Source organism: Dendrobates tinctorius, unplaced genomic scaffold (genome assembly GCF_039654945.1).
Source record: "Dendrobates tinctorius isolate UK_male_01 unplaced genomic scaffold, ASM3965494v1 ptg000069l, whole genome shotgun sequence".
Classification (NCBI taxonomy): Eukaryota; Metazoa; Chordata; class Amphibia; order Anura; family Dendrobatidae; genus Dendrobates; species Dendrobates tinctorius.
The window spans coordinates 24,465,605-24,487,870 of NW_027361737.1; the positions used below are offsets into that span (position 1 = coordinate 24,465,605).

General features: G+C 39.9%; 1 protein-coding gene across 5 annotated transcripts in view; it reads left to right on the forward strand.

The window, feature by feature from the left end:
- KIF1A (kinesin family member 1A) overlaps positions 1 to 16,629 on the forward strand; it is a 233,028-nt gene extending 216,399 nt beyond the window's left edge. For all 5 annotated transcript variants that reach the window (XM_073581223.1, XM_073581219.1, XM_073581220.1 and 2 more), the window contains 4 exons: positions 743 to 880; positions 2,671 to 2,863; positions 7,940 to 8,058; positions 9,320 to 16,629. In XM_073581223.1, the coding sequence (XP_073437324.1) occupies positions 743 to 880; positions 2,671 to 2,863; positions 7,940 to 8,058; positions 9,320 to 9,362 (493 nt within the window). In that variant the 3' untranslated portion in view covers positions 9,363 to 16,629. The remainder of the gene's footprint in view (positions 1 to 742; positions 881 to 2,670; positions 2,864 to 7,939; positions 8,059 to 9,319) is intronic.
- Positions 16,630 to 22,266: the final 5,637 nt, after the last annotated feature.

Sequence of the window (22,266 nt, forward strand, 5' to 3'; positions counted from 1 at the left end):
GATCACACAGGACAAGAGAGATCTGCTGTTGTCTATTGATGCACAGCATATTCTAATTCCAGCAAATATTATATTCTATAGAAAACTAAGGGAAGGTTGACAATTGGGTCTGAGCTTCCTTCACATGTTCTATCATTATGACCTATTTTTGCTTTTTTTACCTTTGAATTGATGGCCAACATTCAGCAAATGGAATCAATTATAGTCCAGGAAGTCCACCTGATGCTGTAGTATCAGTCATAGGAACAGGAAAACTAAACTTCATACTCTTAATAATAATAATATTTATACTATAGTGTGAACCCAGCCTTAGAGAAACAGCAATCACCGGTCTCAGATATTATTTGTTCAGTTATATATCCATTGCTTTGCTTTGCGATTAGTATTTCATAAAATATAGGGTTAAAGTGCCTTATTTTAGTGATAAGTGGGGATCCCAGTGGTCAGACCACCACTGATATAAAAAGTTATCACCTAATATCTTTTTAATAAGGGAAAGACTGTATTTGTATCTTAAACAATCATCTTCAACAACTGTATAAAATGTACATGTATGGATGAAATATTTTTCACAATTATAGGCATTGCTACACAGAAAATAAAAAGTGCTTGTTTCTGATGTGCACATTATTCACATTATTCAGGTTTTGTTGTAATCAAAAATATTATATAAAAGTTTTTATTATACAAGATTTCGTAATATCAGTGACCTAATGTAACAACACATTTCTAAAACTTCCAGCCCCCAGCCTCTCTCACGCACATTTAGCCCAGAGAGGGATCCTCCGAGCCCTTCGGGGGAGCTGCTGAAGTCACCCAACGGTGGACTCAAGACCCCTCTTAGATTGTTTATTCCTGACATACAAGAAATACGGGTCAGGTATGTATGAAACTGGACTGGGATAACATTCAGCGTTCCCAATAAATACATGTGGCTCCGTTAAAATTGATACAGTGTGGAAAATTAGTATTTGATACACTGACAATTGTGCAAGTTTTCCCACTTTCAAAGAATGGAGAGGTCTGTAATTTTTATCGTAGGTACACTTCAATTATGAGAGGCGGAATCTAAAAATTAATCCGGAAAATCACATTGCAGGATTTTTACACAATTAATTTGCATTTTATTCCATGAAATTAGTATTTGATACAATAGATAAACAGAACTTAATATTTGGTACAGAAACCTTTGCAGTTACAGAGGTCAGACATTTCCTATAGTTCTTGACCCAGTTTGCACACACTGCAGCAGGGATTTTGGCCCACTCCTCCATACAGATCTTGTCCAGATCTTTCAGGTTTCGGGGCTGTCATTTGGTAACATGGACTTTCTATTGGGTTCAGGTCTGGAGACTGGCTAGGCTACACTAGGACCTTGCAATACTTCTTATGGAGCCACTCCTTAGTTGCCCTGGCTGTGTGTTCTGGGTCATTGTCATGCTGGAAGACCTAACCATGACCCATCTTCAATGCTCTTACTGAGGGAAGGAGGTTGTTGGCTAAAATCTCCTGATACCTGACCCCATCCTCCCTTCAATACGGTGCAGTCGCCCTGTACCCGTTGCAGAAAAGCACCCCCAAAGTATGATGTTTTCCCCACCTTGCTTCACGGTTGGGACTGTGTTCCTGGGGTTGTACTCATCCTTCTTTTTCCTCCAAATACGCCGAGTGGAGTTGATACCAAAAGTTAATTACATATTTGCCTTCTCAGTAGAATTCTGTAACTATATTTCATTTAAGAAAGTAAAAAATGAAAGTATGGCACATCACAAGGCTGAAAAATTTCAGGTTTATCCAATTCTGCCTTTTACTCATGGTTATTTGAAACTTAATGATGAATCATTAAAGAAGTACTCCCATCAAAATTTTTATCCTCTTACAGGGAATATGTCAGCAGGCTTTTGCTAGGTAATCTGAAGACAGCATGACATAGAGACTGAAACACAGAATTCCGGGATGAGTCACATGTCAAAGTGCAGGGTGCTGTTTTCTAACTGAAGGATTTATCATTAAGAGATTAACATTGCTGACTACACTAGTCCAGCAACGCCCCCTCCTGTGATAAGCAGCTCACTGTCTATGGACTTTGTACATACAGAACCTGATGTGGGCGGGGGCAGCTCTAACTTTCTCAACTCTGTCGCATTCTAAATCTAAGAAGCTCTGATTGTGTGAAAATTGTTGCACCCTGTAATCTAAGTGATACATCGCTGGATTCAGCTTCTCTCTACCTACATTATGCTGCTCTCAGATGGGATAGCAATCACCTGCTGACAGATTCCCTTTAATATATTGCAGTCATCATATTATATAGTACTGTGTATGTACAGAACCAAGTTTGTCTTCACTATGACCGCTGGAATCATGGGTGCCTCTTGCACGTAGAAGGCTAACTAGGTCACTGCATTAATGACACAATGTCATGATATCGCGAGAACTAATAACCAAAAGAGGCGCCCAGGATATCAGGCCTCATATGCTGGTCACAAAAGTAGAGACTTCCCTGGAGTACCGGATTGGATTCCAAGCAAGGACAGCACTAGTCTTTTAGCTCCATGCACCCTTGAGTTCATTGACATAGCTTTAAGAATTAATATTATTGTTTATTAAAAAACATTTGTTTCACATTTTAGAAATAACAAAATGTTTGTTTTTGCATTCTTATCACAGCCCTATTGTCTCTAAGAAGGGGTACTTACACTTTCTCGAACCCCATACAGGAGGTTGGGTTAAGAGGTATGTGGTGGTTAGACGTCCATATGTCTACATCTATAACAGTGACCGGGATCCAGTGGAGAGAGCCATTCTTAACCTCTCACAGGCTCAAGTGGAGTATAGTGAGGATCAACAGGCCATGCTAAAGGTAAGGTCATATCTATTGATTAGAGATATGCTAATTAGTGATGAGCGAGTATACTCGTTCCTCGAGATTTCCCGGGCATGCTCGGGTGATCTCTGAGTATTTGGATGTGCTCAGAGATTTAATTTCTGTCGCCGTAGCTGCATGAGTTTAACAAACAGGCATTCCTCACATGTATTCAGGCTGGCTAGCAGCAGTATACTTGCTCATCACTAATGCTAATATTTTGAAATTGGAGTCTGCCAGCTTCGCTGAATTTTTCCCCAAAATTTGATTCACAGCAAATCAATTTGCCGCAAATCACAAGTATTGTAAAGCCTCCAATTGCCCTGAAAAGACATGTGTAACATTCTGAGGTTTCCAACCCCTTTCAAGCTCATTACTGCAAACACAGCCTTAGTAATACAAGAATATTGAGGGAATTCCCTTGGGAAAAGGAGAGAGATGTGGCGCTATCTGAGCGTAGTAAGTGAGTATATGATCTTTAGGTGAAAACAGAATGTGTGCTTACGAGGGATGAGCGGACCCGTGGAAGTTCGGGTTTGCCTGGACTGTAGTCTAAAGTCGGGTTCAAGTACCAGAACTTGACCCTGAACCTGAATCCGAACCCCATAGAATTCAATGAGGATCCGAAATTTGGAGCTGTAAAATCTTTCTCTAATGTTCAGTTTCACTCATCTCTGGTGCTCACCCGAACCGGTTGTGCTTACTAAGGCACAACACTAAGAATAGTTTGCCCAAGATGCAGTTGGGTGCAGATGACCTTGTGTGCTGCAGGAAGGTGCCTAAGGAAGGCTGTTAGTAGCCAAAAGGCGTTGTGTTTTTATTCTGTTTTTAAATTAAAAACCTTTTTTACGTTGGAGATACTTTTAGTCAAGACTCCAATTTTTACCTTCTGCATTGTGGGAGCGCCACACACCTGGGTCCTTTGACATTACTAAGGCTGTGATATTGGCAAAGTGACCTCAAAATAAATGGCTATGGATGGTAAGTTTGAGTCCTCACTGGGCACGCAGTGTGAACATTCCTATGGTGCTAGCACCAGGACAGGAGGGCGTGTAACCACAAGTATGTGATATACGTCTAGTTGGAATGTGGCCAGAATTATGCAAGTCGCAACTGTTCCTGGTGCTGGCTCTGGAGAATCCGCACTGTGTGCGCTGTGAGGATTCACAAGTCTGCAGTCACATGGAGTGATTGCAGACTTGTATCCTAAGGCCAGAGAACCCCTTTAAGGCTTTCTGTCCCTATCTCCATTGCTAAGCTGTGAAGTCCCCTTGCATTATTGGGGGAGCCCCTTCAGTTGTGTCGGAGTTCATATTAGCCTATCCTGGCTGATACAATCTTCTACTTTGTGTAAAATCCATCATGCATTTCTTTGCCGATTTGCATAAATCAACTCACAAATTTACAAATTTGCCGAGTCCAGCAAATTTAAAAAAAATTCAACACGAAATTGATATGTATCAAATCAATTTGCTCATCTCTAGCAATGACCCATGTTATCAGTGTAGGAAAGGCTTTGTAACAGCCTATGCAGCAAGTATTAATAAATATATATGATATAATAGTAGTAATAAAATATACAATATATATATAAGTTGTTATTATTTGATCGTACTACACATTTTGGGAGAAAAGTCTCCCTTATACACATGTGGACAAAATTGTCGGTACCCCTCGTTTAATGACAGAAAAACCCACATTGGTGACAGAAATAACTTGAATCTGACAAAAGTAATGATAAATAAAAAAATCTATGAAAATTAACAAATGAAAGTCAGACATTGTATTTCAAACATGCTTCCACAGAATTTTTAAAAAAATAAAACTCATGAAATAGGCCTGGACAGAAATGATGGTACCCTTCTCTTAATATTTTGTTACCTCTCGACAGGTATTTTGTCCCACTCCTCAAGAGCAAACGGCTCCAGTTGTCTCATGTTTGAAGGTTGCCTTTTCCAGATGGCATGTGTCAGCTCTTTCCAAAGATGCTCAATAAAATTTAGGTCAGAGAAAATAGAAGGCCACTTCAGACTACTCCAGTGTTTTCCTCTTAGCCATTCTTGGGTGTTTTTAGCTGTGTGGTTTGGATCATTATTCTGGCGCAAGATCCATGACCTGCGACTGAGACCAAGCTTTGTGACACTGAGCAGCACATTTCTCTCTAGAATCCCTTGATAGTCTAGAGATTTCATTGTACCCTGCACAGATTCTAGACATCCTGTGTCAGATGCAGCAAAGCAGCCCCAGAATATCACAGAGCCTCCTCCATGTTTCACAGTAGGGACAGTGTTCTTTTCTTGATATGCTTCATTTTTCCATCTGTGAACATAGAGCTGATGTGCCTTGCCAAAAATTTACATTTTTATCTCATCTGTCCATAGGACATTCTCCCAGAAGCTTTCTGGCTTGTCAACATGTCTTTTGGCAAATTTCAGTCTGGCTATTTTATGATTATTTTTTTTCAATAATGGTGTCATCATGTCTGCTCTCTCTCTGAAACTTAACCTCTCAAAAACTGAACTTCTTCTGCTCCCGCCGTCTACTAACCTCCCTAAATCTGACATTTCCCTCTTCGTGTGTGGCACCACAATAACAGCCCAGCAGCAGGCGCGCTGTCTGGGTGTTATGTTTGACACCAATCTCTCCTTCACATCCCATATACAATCTCTTGCCCACTCTTGCCGCTTACACAACTCTATAATCCGCCCTTTTCTCACCATGGAAACAACAAAAACCCTCACTGTCGCATTGATCCACTCCCGTCTGGACTACTGCGATGCTCTATTAATTGGCCTCCCTGTTACTCGACTTTCCCCTCTCAATTGGCTAATTGGTACTTGGACGCGTCCGCTCTTCGCCAATCATTACACTGGCTGCCCAATGATTATAGGATCCAATTCAAAGTACTTGTTCTCACCCACAAAGCTCTCCACAGTGCGGCACCCCCCTACATCTCCTCCCTCATTTCTGCCTACCGGCCTAACCGACCGCTGCATTCTGCAAACGACTTTCGACTAACCTCTGCACTAATCCGCACCTCTCACTCCCGACTCCAAGATTTCTCCCGTGCTGCGCCAATCCTCTGGAATGCTCTACCTCAAGAAATTAGGACCATCCACAATTTACACAGCTTTAGGCGCTCCCTCAAAATGCATTTGTTCAGAGCGGCCTATCACGTTCACTAATCAGTCATTTTATGTGTAAGTGTGCGTGTGTATCTCAATCTATCCCTCACTCCCTCAAGATGGCTGGACCATCAATGTAAATACATCATTGTAAATACACACCTGTACCTTGTATCTCCCCCACCTCATTATAGATTGTAAGCTCTCACGAGCAGGGTCGTCTTATTTTGCTTTAATTATTGTATTGTTAACGTTGCTACTTATGACTTGTGTTTTGAAACTGTTAAACTGTAAAGCGCTGCGGAATATGTTGGCGCTATATAAATAAAGATTTATTATTATTATTATCCTTGGTCGTCTCCCATGAAGTCCACCTTGGCTCATACAACAACGGATTGTGCGATCTGACACTGATGCTCCTTGAGATTGAAGTTCACCTTTAATCTGTTTAGACGCTTTTCTGGGCTCTTTTGTTACCATTTGTATTATCCGTCTCTTTGATTTGTCATCAATTTTCCTTCTGCGGCCACGTCCAGGGAGGATGGCTACAGTCCCATAGATCTTAAATTTCTGAATAATATGTGCAACTGTAGTCACAGGAAGATCAAGCTGCTTGGAGATGGTCTTATAACTTTTACCTTTAACATGTTTGTCTATAATTTTCTTTCTAATCTCCTGAGACAAATCTTTCCTTCGCTTTCTCTGGTCCGTGCTGAGTGTGATACACACCATGTCACCAAACAGCACAGTGAGTATCTGTAGCCCTCTAGACAGGCCCACTCACAGATTCCAAGAATGTAGACACGCGATGCTAATTTGTGGACACACCTTGATTTAGCATGTCTTTTTTGTCACATTATTTTCAGGGGTACCATCATTTCTGTCCAGGCCTATTTCATGAGGGGTTTTTTTAATTCTGTGGAAGCATGATTAAAAAGCAATGTCTGACTTTCATTTGTTCATTTTCATAGATTTTATTATTACTTTTGTCAGATTCAAGTTATTTCTGTCACTACTGTGGGTTTTTCTGTCATTAAATGAGAGGTACCAACAATTTTGACCATGTGCGTACACATTGGCTCTGGGGCTATGCACACATCTTACGTTTTACTACATTGAAGGTATTGTATATAAGATGTTCCCTGACATTTTACCTCTGATGTGTTCAAATCCCCATTAAGCATTATGTGTCGGCATACCTTTTTCCCCTGAATACCAAAGCCTATTTTCCTTTAAAGTGGGACACAATCAAAAAAGTATTGTGTGTAGAATACAATGTTTGAAAATTGGCATTAATGGCTAACATATGTTAGTCTACACAACTGCATACATCATAGGCTTTCGCCAGAGATATACATTGGAAAATACTCTTACCTTTGACTTGTTATTTAGGTAAAATAATAGATGACTGGGACCTAAAGCTGCGAGGACATTGAGCTTGAAATGAACAGGCAAGGCAGTGTATATAATCAGGTTTTCTCAGCTACTATCAAAACTATAACTAATCACGTGACATCAGATAGTGACGCAGCTAAGGCAGTTCCAATATTAATGGAAATTGTCTTTTCCCATCCATGCAGAATAAACATCTAATTTGTTTATCTTACCATGTCTGTAAGGCCTCATTCAGATTCCTGTGATTTTTCAAAAAACAGTCCGAGTGTATGATTTTCACAAATACATAGACTTGTATGAGTAGTTTTAACGCCAATAAAAATTTGACATGTCTTTGTGATTTTTTTGTGGGGATGCACAGTTTGCAAAAAAAACCACGGACATGTGACCTGCACCATAGACTTTATTGGGTACAGGTTACTGTATATCTATGATAATCAGGGACAGAATACGTAGGTGAAAAATTGCATGCTGAATGGGGCCTTACCGTTACATCCAGTGTACACTGAATATACTGACATGCTGGTTACAATCTATGTATTTTCTTTTGCAGACCCCCAATACCTTTGCTGTATGCACACAACACCGCGGCATCCTGCTGCAGGCCAGCAATGATAAGGACATGCATGACTGGCTCTACGCCTTTAACCCTCTTCTGGCTGGCTCTATTCGGTGAGGCTATGTGATGGATTACAAGTGGAAGGACGGGCCATTACCTTGTGGGGGTGGAGATGATCATTTCTGAACATTTTTACGTAGAGCTTTAAGAATTTGAGACCCAAACTGGAAGCGGTTTTGCACAATCAAACACATTTCAATATTTATGAAAAAAATCTATTTCATCTGTTCATCTGTGATAAAATTGAAGTTTTAAAATAAGATGTTTTTGCATAATATACATTTTACAGTTGATTAGTAACTCACAAGATATTTTGTCATTTGACCCTGTACTGATTACTTTTATGAGTGATATCCTGGATAAAGATGTGGAGTATAGATTAAGTCGATTCCCTTAATTCCTAGTAGAAATAATTTAAAGGGGTTGTCTGGCCTTAGGGTATAAGGGTACCGTTACACCTAGCGATGCACCAGCGATCCCGACCAGCGATATGACGTGGTCAGGATCGCTGGTGCATCGCTAGGTGGTCGCTAGTGAGCTGCCACTCAGGCAGATCTCACTAGCGACATCGCTGGGGACAGGGATCGCTACTTACCTGTCAGACGCGGCGATCCTGCGTCCTCCCGCCCGGCTCCACGCGTCGCTCGTCGTCACAGCAGGAAGCGCCGCAGGAAGTGACCGACGAGGAATGGTCCAGCAGCTCCTCGCGCGATCAGCGATTACCAGCGGGGGAGCCGGTCGGAGGTAAGTATCAGACATAGCGATATCGCTAGCAATATCGCTGCAACGTCACAAAATCGGTGACTTTGCAGCGATATTGCTAGCGATATCGCAGTGTGTAATGGGGGCTTTAGTCTGAAGTCTTTCTATGTGACTGCAGACTTGTGAATCCTCAAATCGTGTGCACTGGATGTCAGGATTCTTCAGTGCTGGGAGCAGCGGGTTCATGACCGCAAGTATTAGCATACATGAGGTCATGTGCCGACTAGACTGTTGGGGCCTCGCTAAATGCAAGTGTAGCGAGAGAGGCGAACAACACTTCTAGTCAGCATGTGTCCGGAAGCATGCAAGTCGCATACTTGATGTCACATGAGCCGGAGAATCCTTATATTGCACAGTCCACACACCGTGAGGATTTACAAGTCTGCAGTCACATAGAGAAACACCTTTTATGTGTCTCTTTTGGGTCAATCAACTGGAAACCTATTTTCTCTTGTGTGATTCTGTTATGCCTTCAGTGTAGACTTTCCAATAGAAGCTACACATTTCTAAGTTCCTTCTTTCTTTTTCTTTGTTTCTCTGCTCCTCTCTTAGGTCCAAACTATCTCGACGCAGAACAGCCCAAATGAGAATTTAATGGGAAACCTGCACTCTTCCTTATTTTTATCAACTCGTTAAGTCATTTATTAATTCCCCTCCATACCTACACATTACACCAACCCCTGTCCTGTATACTCCCTGCTCATGCTCATTTCTGCTCCTACTGAGGATCTGCAGTTCTCTCATTGCCTAGGGAAGTATCTTCAGACCTTCCAGCTATTCCTGAAAAATAGCTTGTCATCACAGGAAATCTACCATAAAAACATCTGGGGAATCTCAAGGTGCCCCCATCCGATCCGGTGTAGTGAATCTTTATGTGCTGCACTCTCTATTTTCCCTGTCTCTTAGCTATACCATGGGCGGGCAGCAATGTGGTCCAATGTCTATATACGGGCAGCTCTTAGGCAATGTCTGGTTTCAATTTAAATAGTCAAGACTTTGTAGGCTCTAAACCATCTTTAATGTGATGACACCGATGATACCTAAGAGCAAGATTAGCAAGCGATTAGCGAGCAGAATTCTACCATTGGAGCTAGCTACTATGATAATGGCAATGCAATGTTCTAAAGAAATTACCATCATGGGCATTAATTAGGGGCCCACTTCAAGCATGGCCAAACACCACCCTTCATCACCTACACTTGGCAAAGCTGGGTCATTTCTAGACTAAATATTCATGAGTCTATGACTAAATACAGGATGGTTTCCTAGTAGTAATTAAATAAGTATTGATAAGCTACTCATGAAATTTCACCTTGCCTAATCATCTCATTCCCTGGCTATAGGTGAAACATACATATATGTGCGTGTCTGCCCACTGCATTGTATATATTCCCACCCAACACAAAAAATCCTCATTTACACCCTTCAAGACTTTTAGGGACACGTTGCAGCTTATTGGTATCCTATGTGGATATATGACGAAGCAAGCTTACAGGGTTAACCTAATAAATCCAGTAAAACACAAGAGGCACAAGAAGTAGAACATTAAGAATGTTTGGCTCCATGATGAGATGATACTAGAACCTCGCTGGCTTGGATAATACAATGCTATGTTGTACTAGAAAATAATTATGCGTTTGCTGTATGTATGTACTAAACTTACATTTATAATTAATGTAAATTATGGGGCTTATTATAGAAGCGGTTATCATTTGGCGCAAAAAAAACACATTGAGTCCCATTATATTCTTGGATTTTATTGTAAATTGTTACAAGCCTAGTGTCCTACTGGTGATATTCATGCATGGTTATGTCAGTGATTTTCAGAAAAGATAACCACTACCTAAAGTTAAGTAAACATTTCATGTAGATAATTGCATTTCCATTAATCCTTCATTACAGTCTATGTATTTTCACATTTTAATCTCATGATGATGACCCGGAAAATAGAATGCACCAATATCCTAATGCAATCCAAAGATAGGTCATTTAAGCCAAAGAAAGGTAAAAACCAGAGTTAATTTTCAAGGGTTTCCCCATTCTTATGCACTTTAAATATAAATTCATAAGAAGCCGTGTCTTATAGCCACTAACCGCCTGTGCTCTTACATGTGGGGCAGTATATATAGCACTCTTCTTCCCCTGATGTCTGCCTATATGTATTGATTAATAGTACAAAATGAAAAACAAGAAGAACCCATAATATACACCAACTAGTAGAAACCGGAGAGTACCAAAGTAAATTAGGACCTTTGGCAAGGCGATGATTGTGAGCTCTCCCAATCTTGCTTGGATGTTGGCTTTGGAAATGTCATGCGTTTTGGGATGCCATTATATTAGCTGAGAGGACTTGCTATAGTCTCAGGGTCAACCAGCTTTAGAGACCAGCAAGTCTATCTCAAACATGGACAACTGTATATCTTAGGCCAGCAAACCTATAGATGGTACAGGCCAAGATGCATGAGATCTTGCCAGAGCCCACAACAATCACCATATTGAGGAGTAAGCAACCGTATTAATATTCTCCATAACTTCTACCTAATGCAGAAAGAAGGTATACACTATGTTAACTAAGAAGTGAGTAGGCCCTATACACAAACTGGGTCTTCTTTGATGCTAGTTTGCACACAGTATACAAGGACTTGGTGCTTGTTTTCCCTCATCTTATTTCCATAATCCTCAGATTATTTCCCGGATTTTAGGGTCTGTGGGGATGGGATCCCTTTACAGGTTCTCACCACCTATTAATATAAGGGATTCATGGCCCCCATAGCAGCTACATGGTCTACCTTTATAGTGCACCCATCCACTAATGTAGTTAACTTGTCAGTATTGGAGTCATTTCTGTTCTCACGGAATCACATATAACAATCTCATGAAGTTTATAAAACCCTTGCCATGTTTGTGGGAAGTGCAGCCTCCCAGAACAATGAAGAATCGTCCTAAAATGTACTTCGAAGAATGGCTACGTGCACTTTTGCTTTGCTGCTTGGGTGAGAATCATGTTGCTTTCGAACAATGACCGTCTTGTATATTCTGTTAATGTCATGTCGATGATCGGTGGGAGCCTGCCTCGTAGAATACAGAACTGTGTACCCTGTAATGGTTAGAGTATGCAATCAGCAGTCAGATCTGTCAGGCCAGCAAGGGATTACTAAGACGTCACTGTACATGTTTCAATAGAAGCTTATCTGCAAAATAAATGAATGTGAAAACTGATCAGTTTAACATTTACCATTCCAGTTTGTCATCTTCCTTATTCTCTGCGGTGACATCGGCATCACCAGTAGATCAGAATACTGGAATCATATGATCTGGGTGATTGCATGAGCAGGCAGGATCCATAGTCACCAATTCTTTAACGCTGCTCCATGACACACATAGGCATTAGAATGGGCTCTTATCACATAAAGAACATTTTATCTGCATCTTCTCTATCTTGTTTCCTTAAGATTGTAGACTTGGTATGACATGAAATAATAGCGGTACAGAATGGTAACACATCTACAGTAATCGCTTTGGCCAGGTACAGGATAGAGGTGGCCTAAGTACTTGGGCACTCCCTTAATACCTAATATCTATAAGTATCCAAAGGTCCCCCATCAGTATAAAGGTCTATTTACATGGGGCGATAATTGGCCGTATGAATAGTCGTTTCCTACCACCGGGCAGTATATACATGTCCACCAATCAAATGACAATCACTTGATCGTATCTTCTATGTGAACATAAAGATTATTGTTGTCTGCAGCACATATTCTAACGTAAACAAGAGATGTGCTGCCGACTATGGTGAAACTTTAGAGGGTTGATCGGCTGCACTGACGATCGTGTGCTTGGCCATCCTGCCGATGATAGCTTTGTGTAAGTGGAATTAAACGACTGACTTGTGATATCGTTGAGCGATGCCTGTATTTCACAAGTAATTCTGGCCACGGCCGTGGGTCTCCTGACCCGAACTTACAGTCGCATAGGCATAATTGATTCTGCGGTCAGTTTGGACATTGCATTCCCTGTACGGACCGTGAAATAGAGCCTTCTAAACCTAACACATATTAAAATGTATAACATCTTAGCCAGGTCCGAAGGAGAGGTTATATTATCCATCATTTCTCATTTGATACTGTTGCACACGACTATATCTCTACGTATTGCACAGTAGTGGAAGAATGTATATATGCAGTATAGCTTGTGATTGGATTATAACCCAATTGTGTATATTCACTTTTTATTTTTATTGTATATCGGTACAGAACAACAATAGTTTCCAAATCACTGCCTTCAGTCTCTTAATGAGTTGCGGTCCCCTACCTATATTGTATGTCGATTTCTGGCCTTTCTCTCCACTGTGGAGCGCCTCATTCACAGTTGTAGCGGATACATTTGCGCTTGTTAATATTGCCTTAAATGGAACAAATGAAAAGAACAGAAAATAAATTGAAATGACCGGTTATGTTCTATTGTGTATATGACTGGCAAACAATATTCTGATCACCTGATGTATAATATAACGTTGTATGTGACACGTGTTTCACACATGTCAGTTTACATGTTCTGTAAATGTTATTTATTACACCGTGTCAGTACAGTATGGTGGATCTTATGACTATATGGTAGAATATTTTTTTTTTGGGGGGGGGGGGATTTACTATTGCATACATTCTCACACAGGATACATTACATTTTGCATTAAAATCTTCCTGTGAATAATCGGGATATCTGTTTCTCACGGTCATAAATACAGAAATTTGCAAAGTGCTTGTAAAAAGCAAATTTTTAATTTACCTCTTATTATAAATCTCCAGTCTCAAGAACGGATGTAAATTGAATAGTATGTTCTTTGGCTAAGATTGACCTCCGTTGTCTATCAGAGGTGGTCAGTCTCCTAGTTAAGGAGAGCGTGCTTGCAAGTTCTTTGCTATGGAGCCTGCAAGCGCTGCTCTGAAGATGGCCGGATCGCTGGTTGCAGGTCTCTTCAAAGATCTTTGGTCGCTCCACCTTCCATCTAGAAAAGTAATATCAATGCTATTCGATTGAATACGTATTTTACTGACTATAGAACAACTGTGTTTTCTATTGGTGATGTGCGAGCATCCTCAGATAAGCCGTCATCCGAGCATGCTCAAGTCTTAATTGAGTATTTTCGGCGTACTCGAAAAAAATGCTCGAGACGTCGCGACTGCTTGTCTCACGGCTGTTTGACAGCTGCATCGCATGCAAGGATTGCCTAACAAACAGGTCATCCCTGCATGGGTTGCAGCTGTCGAACAGCCACGAGACATGGAGCCGCAGCAACTCAACCATTTTTTTTGAGCAGGAGGAAAATACTCGATTAGGACACGAGCATGCTCGGATGACGGCTTACCTGAGTACGCTCGCTCATCACTATTTTAAATGTACATTGTACCATGTTTCCTTGGCAATATCGTTTTAATGAATTGGATGATATAATACAGCTGAAAATGTAGAAAGGATTGATGTTTTCATACGATATCCCTTGAAGTACTACATTCTCACTGATTGCTCTTTTTTGAAAGATGTATAAATAAATTGCCAACTTGGTGTTACCAGTTGGAGGTGTGACCTTGCACATTCCAACACTGACCAATCAGTGCCAACAGCGTCAGACACGCCTCTTAGTCATGGTAACTCCCAGATGTCAATTTATTCAAACATTTCTAATGGAAATAACAAGAATAGCAGATCACAGAGTCGCGAGAATAGAGCCAACAGAATTGTTATCTTATGGAGAAAACAACTATTTCTTAAAACTGACCTGACATGAGGCAACAGGTTCTCTTTAAAAAAAATTATTGTTATTGCCGTGTATCAGTTCTTTCTAGTATTTGAGAAATATATTCTCCACTTTATTTGATCAAAATTAAATAGATCCCTAATAAAATACAGACTCCTTTTTCTAATTCTCGAGGACTGCCCCAGGAGATAAAAGAATAAAAAGGTTTATATAAAACTTGGAAGCTATTTAATGTCTACAACTTCTCTTAAAATCTAGCTATGAAAATTACAAAACTCTGTGATGTATGTACGTGGGTGATAAAAACAATGATTCTAGCAATATCCACATCATGGATTTATAACATGTCTTTCTCAGAGTACATTGCAATGCATTGAGTTCATTGTGAGACCAGTAGTCACAGCACAAAGTCAGAGCTGTAATGGCTCCTATCTGCCAGAGTTTGAAAATGCGAATTACTGTTATAATATTAAAGTGTATTCCACCTTGTGATGCATAGACATTAATTACTTTGTGGCAGTTAAGAGAATATTAAAGGGAATCTGTCAGGGCGATTTTACTATTCAAACTAATGGTGCGGGTGTATAGCCTATAAAACAGTAATAAAAAATAATAATTGTCTCCAATGTGTTGGCGCTAAAAAATCAAACTTCAAAATAATCTGCAAATTAGCATGGAAGTGCGTTGGGAGGTGGCATGTCCATGTACCCTGTGTGGATCGACAAGCCCCAATGCACTTCCAGGCTATTCTACATGTGGCTTCAAAGCTTGATTTCTCAGTGATGTCGCATCGGATTACTACAAAACCGCTATCATTTGTATTGTTGTTTTATCACCTACACAGTGATAATTTTGTTAGTAGAATCATTCTGAAAGGTTCCCTTTGGTTAAACGGCTAGTATACTACTCAGACAACCCTTTCTGAATCCCTGTTTCATCACAGCAGACTAATAACACTTATACTCAACTCTAGTGACTCTACCATTCCAGTTGTGTCTGCACCGGCTCTCCCAGGGATCGCAATCCTTGTGGCCAATCAGCGCTGGCTTCACTCTCGTCTACTATGGACCTAACTGACATCTGGAGGAGGTGAGTGAGCAGCCCCAGCTCTCACTTCCTCTGGATGTCTTGACTTATCCGAAGGAGCGCTGACTAGCCACAGGGATTACGTAACACAACATCACGGGATCCCTGGGAGATCCAGTGCCGACACTTCTAGAACAACACCAGCACTGGAGGTGAGTGCAAGTAATATTATTTTACTTGGGGGTGGGAAGTGGCATAGGGATTTAAAAGGGGTTGACCGAATAGTGGAAAACACCTTTAAAATCCCATCTGCTTTTAGTATCGAAAAAATCCTGTCTTTGCTCTGCCACCATATCCCCTACTTAATGCGGCAATGGGGGAGAGAGGAGTCACCTAGAACTGTATGTATTCTGGTAGGATTTGCCTTTCACATGCTCATTTGTTTTTAATCACTGTACAATGCATGGGTGGTCACTATGTATAGAAAACATCACAATAAACAGTGTAAAGTGTCTAACAGTGAGCACCATTAAATAACCTGTCAGCGCTCAGTATATGAGAAATATGTATATGTTATAAGACAATAAGAACTGTGTAACATAACTGCACCCCCGAGTGCCTCATTGTGTTAGTACTGCTACGTTAGATGGTACTGTAACCACTGGAACTTAATGTGTTTTGGGCCAAATAATACTTTAAAAATGATATAATTCATGGATATAGATCACTCCAAGTATGAAAAATAAATATTTGAACAAAACGTTTTAAAAAATTATCTCAAGTCTTTTTTTTCCCTCTTGGGCTTTTTATGTATAATAGCCCCCCGTTGTCTTGTACATTTCTCTCAGCCGTCACTGTAGTAACCACCACTGGCCTTGTTATGTCTTGTAACTATGATGTGTAATGCTTGGGGTGCAGGATTGTAAAAATTGGGGCTTTTTGATTTTTCTAATCCTTTCACTTTCAGAACGTTCTACTAGGAATTTTACCATAATTTGATTCTGACCAGGAAAGGATTATAAATCTAGGGTTGCCAGGCTCTGAAATAAATACTGCATTAATAAACGTGATAGTTATGCAATTCATGATTTTTTTTTGTCTTTTTTTGTACTTTAGTTTTATAATTGATAAGTTTGCAAAAGATGTCAATTAAAACACATTTGTCCTTTTACACAAAACCTGTAGAGAAACATGGTCTTGCTGCTCTCATTCTCCACAACGGGTTAAAACTGCTTTTGGTGCACATACCGGCTAATATCGTCCCAGGACTGTCCTCGTTCTCTTGTTCGGAAACTTTGCATCCACACTTTTTGATTGAGCATTATCTATTCATCAGCATTCTGTCAGTACTAAAGGTGCAGGAACTTCCTTTAATCCATTTCTCAGCAAGCATTGCTTGCCTGCCCTGAAAGTCTGACTCTTTGTTATGTCTGTATGCATTGGCTCTGCAACTTGAGATGGATTATACTTGACAACAGGCAGGATATACCATGTTAAATAAAAACCCAGTGGTTTGCACTCTCTAGTGATATTTTGGAGAGTGAAATTAACTTTATGAAAAGTTCAATGACCATTTGAGTCTAAACTCTAATCTTGCAGTGTTGATCCAGATAACAAAAACACAAACACTAGAAGGCACATGTCAGTTGCTCCATGTTAAAAAGAAAAATTCCTTCCCTTATCGCAGATAAATCACTGGATCAATATCCTTAATCCTCATCATAACAATTTTCAATCATTCAAAGAAACTAGACAGCAAATAATGTCTAAAAGCTTAGGTTAGCATGCAGTGTGAATGTCCATCTCATAAAAGCAACTGTGGCTTTCTGCTTTAACAGTAGAAAATAACTCCAAATTGCTTCTCGTTGTTAATGTTTGCACAGTTTTCAGTTCCGATTCCCACCTTTAAGACGTCGTGTGCCATCTAGATTCTTTGACTGATTGAAAATTGTTCTGACCCATGTCTGTGGATTACCTAAGAATGTGCACCACAAATGGTGATCTAACTTTGGTTCCAATTTTGCCATCATGATACAAATGCTAAACACTCATTCTTCAATCTCTTAACTAACTCACTACCAGGCGCCTCGAACAGTAACGTTTTCTCTGAAGTAGGATTGGCTGTAATGAACATGTGTCACAGATGTCAGAAAAACATTCCTAGCATTGAAATGTACAGTATGAGAGCCTGCCTAACTTACGGGTGCATGTCTTCAGAAGAATGAACTGGGCACTACAACGTACTGGACACTACAATGGCCATTTGCAATTTTCTCTAAGCAACATCCACTGCTGCTTGTTTCTGGAAAACACCCCTGGTGTCAAAATGGTCATTACACTTGTAGATAAATTCCCAACGGGGTATAATTTCCAAAATGGGGTCACTAGAGGGGGGATTCTGCTTTTCTAGCACTAAGGGGCTCTGTATATGGAGTCTTCAAACTGTTCTAGGAAAATCTGCGCTCCAGGAGGCAAATAGCGCTCCGTCCCTCTCAAGTCTCTCCATATGGCTAAGCAGTACTGTATATCTACATATGGGGTATTTCTACATTCTGCAGAAATTGGACAAATTTTTGTGCCATTCTTACCCATTTCCCCCTTGTGAAAATGTAAAATCTTGGGCTAAAATAAAATTTTGGTGGTAAAAATGTAATTACTTTTTCTTCACTTGGTATACAATTCTATGACACACCTGTGGTGTCTATGTGATCACTTCACCCCTAGAAAAGTTGATTGAGTGGTGTAGTTTGAAAAATGGGGTCTCTTATAGGGGATTCTGCTTTTCTAGCACATAAGGGGCTCTGCCAATGTGACATGGCACCCTCAAACCAGTCCAGAAAACTCTGAACTCCAATATGGCGCTCCTTCCCTATATACTGTGTCTCAAAAGTAGTTTTCAGTCACATATGGGGTATCTGTGTAATCAGGGTAAATTGCATAACAAATGTTGGGGTCTAGTTACACCTGTTACCATTGTGAAAATAAAAAATGCTGAGTTAAAAACATCCGCTAATGGTTCCAGTCAATTTGACCTACAAAAGTCAAATGGTGCTCCTTCCTTTTTGAGCCCTGCCGTGCGCCCAAACAGTAATTTCCCCCCACATATAGGGTATCGGCGTATTCAGGACAAATTGCAGAACAAGTTTTTGGGGTCCATTTTCTCTTGTTACCCTATTGAAAAAAAATGGGACTAAAAACATTTTTGTGGGAAAAATTAGATTTTTGTTATTTTCACGGCTCAAAATGAAGCATCTGGGGGTTCGACATGCTCACCACACATCTAGTTAAGTTCCTTTAGGGGTCTAGTTTCCAAAAAGGGGTTACTTGTGGGGAGTTTAAACTGTTTAAGCACATCAGGGCTCTCCAAAGGCGACATGATGTCCGCTAATTATTCCAGAAAATTTTGCAAATTTTGCATCCTTCTCTTCTGAGCCCTGCCATGCGCCCAAACAGTAGTTTTACCCCACATACAGTCATATGTAAAAGTTTGGGCACCCCTATTAATATTAACCTTTTTTCTTTATAACAATTTTGGTTTTTGCAACAGGTATTTCAGTTTCATATATCTAATAACTGATGGACTCAGTTATATTTCTGGATTCACATGAGGTTTATTGTACTAACAGAAAATGTGCAATCTGCATTTAAACAAAATTTGACTGGTGCAAAAGTATGGGCACCCTTATCATTTTCTTGATTTGAACACTCCTAACTACTTTTTACTGACTTCCTGAAGCACTAAATTGGTTTTGTAACCTCATTGAGCTTTGAACTTCATAGCTAGGTGTATCAAATCATGAGAAAAGGTATTTAAAGTGGCCACTTGCAAGTAGTTCTCCTATTTGATTCTCCTATGAAGAGTGGCATCATGGGCTCCTCAAAACAACTCTCAAATGATCTGAAAACAAAGATTATTCAACATAGCTTTTCAGGGGAAGGATACAAAAAGTTGTCTCAGAGATTTAACCTGTCAGTTTCCACTGTGAGGAACATAGTAAGGAAATGCAAGAACACAGGTACCAGTTCTTGTTAAGCCCAGAAGTGGCAGGCCAAGAAAAATATCAGAAAGGCAGAGAAGAAGAATGGTGAGAACAGTCAAGGACAATCCACAGACCACCTCCAAAGACCTGCAGCATCATCTTGCTGCAGATGGTGTCACTGTGCATCGGTCAACAATACAGCGCACTTTGCACAAGGAGAAGCTGTATGGGAGAGTGATGCGAAAGAAGCCGTTTCTGCATGCACGCCACAAACAGAGTCGTCTGAGGTATGCAAAAGCACATTTGGACAAGCCAGTTACATTTTGGAAGAAGGTCCTGTGAACTGATGAAACAAAGATTGAGTTGTTTGGTCATACAAAAAGGCGTTATGCATGCACTGTATTGTTGACCGATGCACAGTGACACCATCTGCAGCAAGATGATGCTGCAGGTCTTTGGAGGTGGTCTGTGGATTGTCCTTGACTGTTCTCACCATTCTTCTTCTCTGCCTTTCTGATATTTTTCTTGGCCTGCCACTTCTGGGCTTAACAAGAACTGTACCTGTGTTCTTCCATTTCCTTACTATGTTCCTCACAGTGGAAACTGACAGGTTAAATCTCTTAGACAACTTTTTGTATCCTTCCCCTGAAAAGCTATGTTGAATAATCTTTGTTTTCAGATCATTTGAGAGTTGTTTTGAGGAGCCCATGATGCCACTCTTCATAGGAGAATCAAATAGGAGAACTACTTGCAAGTGGCCACTTTAAATACCTTTTCTCATGATTTGATACACCTGGCTATGAAGTTCAAAGCTCAATGAGGTTACAAAACCAATTTAGTGCTTCAGGAAGTCAGTAAAAAGTAGTTAGGAGTGTTCAAATCAAGAAAATAATAAGGGTGCCCATACTTTTGCACTGGTCAAATTTTGTTTAAATGCAGATTGCACATTTTCTGTTATTACAATAAACCTCATTTGAATCCAGAAATATAACTGAGTCCATCAGTTATTAGATATAAGAAACTGAAATACCTGTTGCAAAAACCAAAATTGTTATAAAGAAAAAAGGTTAATATTAATAGGGGTGCCCAAACTTTTACATATGACTGTATGGTGTATCGGCGTACTCAGGAGAAATTTCACAACAAATTGCATGGTGCAATTTCTCCTGTTACCCTTGGAAAAATGCAAAATTTGGGTCTAAATTTTTTATTTTCAATGCTCAAAGATATAATCTTCAGTGAAGCACCTGGGGGGTGCAAGGTGCTCACCACACATGTAAATGAGTTCATAGAGGGGTCTAGTTTCAAAATGGGACATATTGGAATCCGCATTCTCAGGAGAAATTGCACAACAAATTTTGGGTTCCTTTTTCTCCTGTTTCCTTTGTGCAAATAAAAAAATTTGGGTCTAAATTAAAATTTTTGTTAAAAAAAAGTTAAATGTTTATTTTTTCCTTTGATATTCCATAAATTCCTGTGATCCAATATGTGCTGCTGGAGAATAATAGCGCAATAGGGTCTTATCCAGGATAAAATGATTACTATGATCAAATTGTACTCACCAATTTGAGCCAAAAGACAAGCTTACAGAGATATCCGCTGCTGCAGATGCACCGGTTCACTCGTGACCAACCAGATATAAAAAAAAAAGGGGTAAATGTGAATTTAATCTGCGCTGCTAAATAGCTCAGGATCCAGACCATGTAGCCATTAAATTCTTCTTCATCAGGAGCACCACAATGTCAGACATTGTGGTGCTCCTGATGAAGAAGTCTTGTACTTTGAAACGCATTGACAATAAATCCACAATTTAAAGGCTACATGGTCTGGATCCTGAATTATTCAGCAGTTCAGATTAAATCCACATTTACCCTTTTTATTTTTTTAAAAAAAATCCTGTGAAGCACCTCAAGGGTTAATAAACTTCTTGAATGTGGTTTTGAGCACCGTGAGCGGTGCAGTTTTCAGAATGGTGTCACTTTTGGGTATTTTCTGTCATATAGACATGTGGGAAATGTTATTTATTAAGTATTTTGTGTGACACGACTCTGATTTAAGGGCATAAAAATGAAAACTTTGAAAATTGCACAATTTTCACAATTTTGGAAAATTTCCAATTTTTTTCACAAATAATCGCAAGTCATACTGGACATTTTTTACCACCATCATGAAATACAATATGTCATGAAAAAAATACAGTCTCAGAATCAGTGAGATCCATTGAAGCGATCCAGAGTTATTACCACATAAACTGACACTGGTCAGATTCGTAAAATTTCATCTGGTCATGAAGGTGAAAACAAGCTCGGGGTTGAAGGGGTTAAATTAGGTTACTTGTGGTGTTTCATTGCGTTTTTTAGGCCAGAGTCACACTAAACGTATTAAAAATCGGTCCGAGTCTCCCTGCTGAGAGTCACACAAGTGTAATGCGAATACAATGCAATTTTTCACACCTAGCATCCGATTTACATTGAATTAGGTGCGATTGCTATCTGATTGCAATGCGATTTTAACATGAGCTTTTACATACAGCAATTCCATATGTCATTTACACATCGTTTTCAAAAGAAATATTCGTGAAAACACACACATATATAAATATATATGATAGACAGATAGAATAAAAGCCGGCAATTCATGTGCCACATACAGTAAAATCAGAGTGACAGGTTTGATTAGAATAGATATATACATACATACACACTGCTCAAAAGGGAACACAAACAACAGAATATAAC